The sequence below is a fragment of the Pteropus alecto genome, unplaced genomic scaffold (genome assembly GCF_000325575.1).
Source record: "Pteropus alecto unplaced genomic scaffold, ASM32557v1 scaffold45, whole genome shotgun sequence".
In the NCBI taxonomy this organism is placed as follows: domain Eukaryota; kingdom Metazoa; phylum Chordata; class Mammalia; order Chiroptera; family Pteropodidae; genus Pteropus; species Pteropus alecto.
The window spans coordinates 32,412,639-32,418,638 of NW_006442491.1; the positions used below are offsets into that span (position 1 = coordinate 32,412,639).

Below are 6,000 nucleotides of genomic sequence, written 5' to 3' on the forward strand. Positions count from 1 at the left end.
AGATGGGAGGGTAGAGGGGGCCATTCAGGTGCCCCTTTCCATATGTCATGACAAAGTGAGGATTAATTCGGTCCAACCCGAGGTCCATTCTCGAAGTCCTGAGGACAGCTCTCTGACCTGGATTGGGGACCAGGATCTCTATGGACCCATCTCCCGGGGTAAGTGAGCAGAAGACTTCAGGCCCCGCCCTCTGCTCTTAACCAGGGTCAGTGTGGTTCCTGGTGGGTGGGGGCGTCCAGTGGAGCATTTGGAGGGAACACTCATGTCCCCTCCTCGTGCTTCCACCTGCAGGGTCCTCCTTCCCCTCACTCCTTTTCCCCCGTGGGCTGAGTTTGGAAGGTGACACTGGACAGGGCCCTCAGAGGAGGACCGCCAGCAGCATTGGGGTGGGGCCGGGGGGTTCAATTCAAGGCCAACATGGTGACAGCCACCTGACCACAATAGAATCTATTTCCCATAATCCGCCTGAGTCCCTGGACCCGGGTCAGGAAGGAAGTCTTGTTCCCAAGCCCCCCTGAGACACACAAGGGGATGAATGCAGGGATCACATGAAGGGCCCAGAACCCGACGGGCACAGCCGATGACGCAGTTCCACTGACTCTCATTGCTATGCAAATGAACGGTCACTTGGTGAGTTGGCACAGACTATTAAAATGTGGTATTCATAAACGAAATGTAGCGTGTGGCTAGAGGTGCCTGGTGACTCTAATTCAGGATTCTCCCAAAAAAGTCTGGCTGTCTTGTCACCCTTGGCAACGTAACAAAGCAAATATTTCCGCAAGTATGTGTCAAGTGCCTACTGTGTGCCAACTAGCATTTATTGAGTGCCTACTATGGGATACAGCACTGAACAAAACAGGCAAAAAAAAAAAAATCCCTGCCCTCAGAAAACTCCCAGTTTAGTAGGGGACATTTAAGAAAAGAAGAACATGTAGTATGTTGGATGATGATCAGTGCTAAGGAGTGGGCCACATGGAGATCTGGCAAACGAGAGTCCCAGACAGAGGCAAGTGGAAAGGGCCTGAGGCAGAACGACGCCTCGTTCGGCTGAGAACAGGAAGTACAGCGAGGCGGCGAGGTCCAGGTCCTGCAGGGCTTTGTGGGTAGGGAAGGCCTTCTCTGTTACTCTGGGTGAGGTGGGAGCCAAGATGGGGTGGCGGGGGAGGGGGGTGGCGTTTCCTGAGCAGGGGAGGGACAGAGCCTAATTTCTTTTTAACAAGACCCCACCTGCTGCAAGTGGAGAGCAGACAGGGAGGCACTTGCAATAGACCAGAGAGAGATGATGGCCACCTGGACCAGGGCGGTGGCAGTGGAGGTGACGGGAAGCAGTCAGCTTCCAGATACCTGTTGAGGGTAGGGCCAACGGAATTTCGTGTTAATAGAAAGTGGAAGCAGCTGGACTCTACTCGTGTGTTTTGGGGTCAAGGAAGTTTGAGACCTGGTTAGAAAGTAGAGAGTCGGTTATCAAAAGGGAAGCCTTCTTACAGCCTCCTGGGTCTTTGTCATGCAGGCATTGAAAGGAACAGTTTTGGTCTTCGAGGGCTAACAAGGAAAACATCCAGGATGTATCATCAAAGGAAAAAAGGAAGATGCGGACTAGAATGGAAAATGATCGCCGTTTTGAAAACTAAAATTATGAATAAGAGCGAATGAATGGTCTTAGAGAACAGGCACCCCTAACTCAGCAGTGGTCACCTGGAGCGGGAGCCAGTGACATTCACATTCAGGATTGCCCTTCCTACCACGCGAAATAAAATAATAACAGATCCTGTTTTTAGTTCTGTTTAAAATTGCTCTCCTGGCGTTGTGGTGAACTTCGCTTAGCCAGTGTCCCCACCTGGGCCCCCTCCGTGGCCTGGACTGTAAAGGAGGCGGAACTTGGGGAAGAGAAAAATTTTCCTCTCGTGCTTGCTGGCTTGGAAGAACTGGAAAGGGCCCACCTGGCTTCTAATGTTTCTAAAAATAGAAAGTTGTCTTAACTTGCCTATAGTTTTGGCTTAGCCGTTCTTTTTACTTGTTCCAAGATGCCGCTTGTATGAGGGAATCGTGTGCCATGCGTGAAAACCCAGGATGTCAGGAGCGAGACCTGTAATGGGATGGAATTGAGCAGGATGTTGCCTCGGATGGGACGCCAGAAACGCTGGTGCAGACAGCACCTTCCACCCCACCCGGCCTCTGCATTCTTTCCGACACATAGGGCGGAGAGAGGAGTTTGGCTGCCGGTTTGTGTTAGCAGAGAGGAGGAAGCTGAGGGAACTGTGTCCAAAGCCAGTGCCTGGAGTTTGAATCCCTCTGGATGAGGGCTGGGGATGGTCCATGACAGGACTTCTGAGACCCTGGGCACAAGCACATCCGCTGTAGGGCCAGTGGTATACTGGTAAAAGTTTACCAACCAGCTCTCCAGGAGAAAATGTGTGTGTGTGTGTGTGTGTGTGTGCACACGTGCATCCATGTGTATATACAAATATATGCATGTACATGTGCACGCATGCACACATACATATACATACAGATATACATACATATACATACAGATGTATATTTCATATCAACTGATTCACACAGAACGTTTTCATTGATTTTTGCCCCTAATTCTTGTATCTGTCATCAACCTACAGTGACAACTGCTGAGCAACCGTAGTTCTTCGGGAGTGCTGGTCGATACTTTCTTTTACCTTAAGGAGGAAGGCAAAAGTGATAAAACAAAGAGCGTGTCGGAACTTCACTCCTTTGTCAACAAAACGAGCAACTTCCTTGATTTTTGGTGCTAGAGAGAGAACACACTTAATCTGCATCATTGACTTTTTCTTCCTCACTTTCTCAACTCTAGACACTGGACAAAAGACTAAGGCAAGTCCTGAGTCATACTGTTCGCCAATTCCCAAAGTGTAAACACTTTTAATGTGTCTGACGCCGACTTGACAGTCACTAAAAATGAAATCGTGGAGACGTGCAACAGCATGCTGTTATACAGTTTCCACCAGGCAGCTACCGTGGATGTAAATAACCTCAGGAGCATGAATAGTAGGAAAATGTAGTTTAAAAAATGGAACGTGAGAGTTTTGAGAGGGTATTACCTTTGTTTTTAATATAATTTAAATATATGTTTATGAAGGTTAATTTTTATTAATAGTTCTATTTAGCAACCAGTTCACCAAATTCCTGAAAAGCTGTCAATTGACTTTTGTGAGCCGGTACAAGCTGGCCCCAGCACTCTACTGTGTAGGGACCACACGACAGGAATGTCACAGGTTGGGGAGGAAGTCATTCCCTCCACCTCCACCCAGAACCCAAACCAGCTCGGGTGCTGAAAGCTGGGAGCTTTAGGAGTGCTGGGATGGGCAGTGACAATGGTGAAGCTTCTCTAAGTGGCCTTGGGGGCAGATGCAGGAGGGGACAACAAATAAGACCAGAGACCAGTTGGTGAGCCCGTGTGAGACACCCCTTTGGAACACACGTGAGACACCACTTTGGAGCAAGAACCGGAGGACGCTGAGGGGTGTTTGCCTTTAGGTGACAAGTAGGCGAGGACTCTGTAACCAGCAGACATCTGGGTTACATCACTCCGCACAGAAACGAAGCTGTGAGACCAGCTGTGCTTTCAGCAGTCCGTGAGGCTTTGCAGAAGCTTAAGGGTCCATAAGACTGTTATCACTGACATTGGTGATATGGCCCTCTAGGCCACTGAGGGCTTCTTCAAGCCCATCGTAATTCCAGCCTCCCCTCGTGCCCTCTCTGATGCCAGATTCACTGGGTCCCAAAGGAGCATTTCTGCCTCCCTGAGCTGTGTCTTACTCTCGAACGCCCTCGCCCACATTTAGAACCTAAATGCTCCCTAACCAGAGTCACAGAATTTTAGAGTTGCAAAGACATTTTAGAGATTTCCTAAAATAACGCTTTGTTTTGTTGAGGAGGACACGGAGGCCCAGAGGGGGAAGTGACTAGCTCGACGTTACAAAGAAAAAAAAAAAAGAGTCGAACTGGGTGAGGTGGGCAGCCACCCCGGTTTGCCTGGGACTTGGGGTTCGGCGGAGGAGGGGTTCTGGGACAAGTAAGTCACCTGGGGCCACCACTCACGTCTCAGCTCGAGACCGAGGCAGAGGGCCCGAGCCAGCCCCTGGAAGGACAGGAGGCCTGAGTCAGTACAGAGCTGCAGGATGGAATTTTCCAGGGAAGAGAAAAGAGGAGGCCACATCTGGGTGCCTGGACCTCCAACGCGGCCCAGATGCCTGGCACCGGAGGGATTTCCCACCTGCCGCCGCCCTGCTGTGGATTTCTTATCTCTTGGCCGCTGCCAGCCACAGCTGCAGGAACTCCATATGCAAATAGCTTGCAACGATATTAATGTGTGATTCCCCCAGGGAGGCCTGTGGAAAGCACTGGATGTGTTTCACAATTCTGTTTCGTCCAGAGGAGCCGTGGGGGCCCGGAATGATTTGAAACAGATTTTTGAAAAGTCAAAATAAAATTGGAACAAAATCTAGTACAGGCATGTGCCACTCTCTCCGTCCCCAGCTCTCTCCACCCCGGCCCAGCGTTTACCCTCAGGAGCCTCCTACAACAGGGCAGCAAACACAGCAGATGACATCAGGCACTCTTCATTCAAGCCAGCACCCCCTGTCCGTCTTAGGACAGTGTGCCCCCTCCCTGAGCTGACACGCCACCCAAAGAGCTGAAGGCCATGCCTCGCGTTGCTTCTTCCTCTGTCCATCGGCTCTGCCTGCCCCCTACACAAAATGCTCTCTAGAATCCGTCTCTTCCTCCACCCCCACTTCCTGGGGGTAATCACAGAATCATAGAACACAGAATACAGACCACTGTGGGTGGAGAGTTTATCCAAAGTCAAGTCAGAAAGACAGAGATCTGACGCTCATCTCTGCCACTGACCAGCTGCGTGACCTTAGGCAAGTCATTTCACTTCTCTGAGCCTCTGTTTGCTCTGCATACAGTGAGGAGCAGAAGAATATCTACCCCATTGGGGGCTTTATAATGCCTAGCACCGTGCCTGGCACACAGCGGACGCCCAAGAAACGGCAGGCATAGTAAGAGCCGCTAAAAATCGCCCCCGTCCACCACTCGGTTTCAGAGATGGGCAAACGGAGTCTCAGAGCGGGGAGAACTTGCACACGGCCACACGGCGAGATCCTGCAGGCTCCCCTCTCGGGCTTGGGGAGCTGCGGGCTGGAAGGCGAGGAAGCGCTCACACCTCCCCGGCCCCTGGAGCCCGGTCCTCAGGCCCGCGCGCGCGGAGCCGGCGCCGTCGCTGCGCACTCACCATCGGCGGCTCTGGGCGTTCGCGGCCGTGTCACGCCATCCTCCTCCGAGCAGCCTGGATCGCTGAAGCGAGCGCTGGCTCTCGCCCGCTCTGGGACTCGGCAGCGGAGCCGGGACTCCGGGAAGCCCGTCCAGGCTGGCCGGGGCGGGGATCGCCTCCGAGGGGCTCCGAGGAGCGCGGAGCGCGGGGCGCACCGCCCCGTTTCTTCCCGGCGGTGCCGTGGGCACTGCGCGCTGCCGGCTCCGATAGCGCAGCGAGGCTCTTATCTGGCCTGGGTCAGGGCGCAGGCGGCCGTGGTGCCGGGGTTCCAGGAAGCCCGCCTGGGCCCTCCCCAGCGGGCCCAGCTCCCCCGGATGCTGCCTGCAGCTCTGGAAGCGGCCGATTGCCCGTCACTGTCACCGCGAGCTCTGCCAGGGAGATTTCCATGCTGGCCCCCAGCAGGCGGGGCCCCCACCCCTTCACGTCCCACCCCCCACTCCCATCTTGGCAAGGGGACTGGGAAAAGGCTGCTAGTCTCAAGTCCACACAGCGCTTGTGGTCGTGTCCTGAACTCTCCACGATTAATCACGGAGCATCTGATTTCTGCTCTGCCTCGGAGGGGGCGTGGGGACGCCTGGGAGTTTCTGTTTACTCCATTCCGCACCGGGCTGCGTGCTAATCACAAACAGACAGGGGCGCAGCCCGCCCCGCCCCCAGCCTCTCCCCCCTCTGCTTACCTTGCCACT

General features: G+C 53.5%; 1 protein-coding gene across 1 annotated transcript in view; it reads right to left on the reverse strand.

Annotated features, from left to right (window-relative positions):
- Positions 1-5,406, reverse strand: part of RIPOR3 (RIPOR family member 3) — a 61,762-nt gene extending 56,356 nt beyond the window's left edge. The window contains 1 exon segment of the mRNA XM_006921911.3: positions 5,276-5,406. Coding sequence (XP_006921973.2) covers positions 5,276-5,278 — 3 coding nt within the window. The 5' untranslated portion in view covers positions 5,279-5,406.
- Between the last annotated feature and the right edge of the window lie 594 nt (positions 5,407-6,000).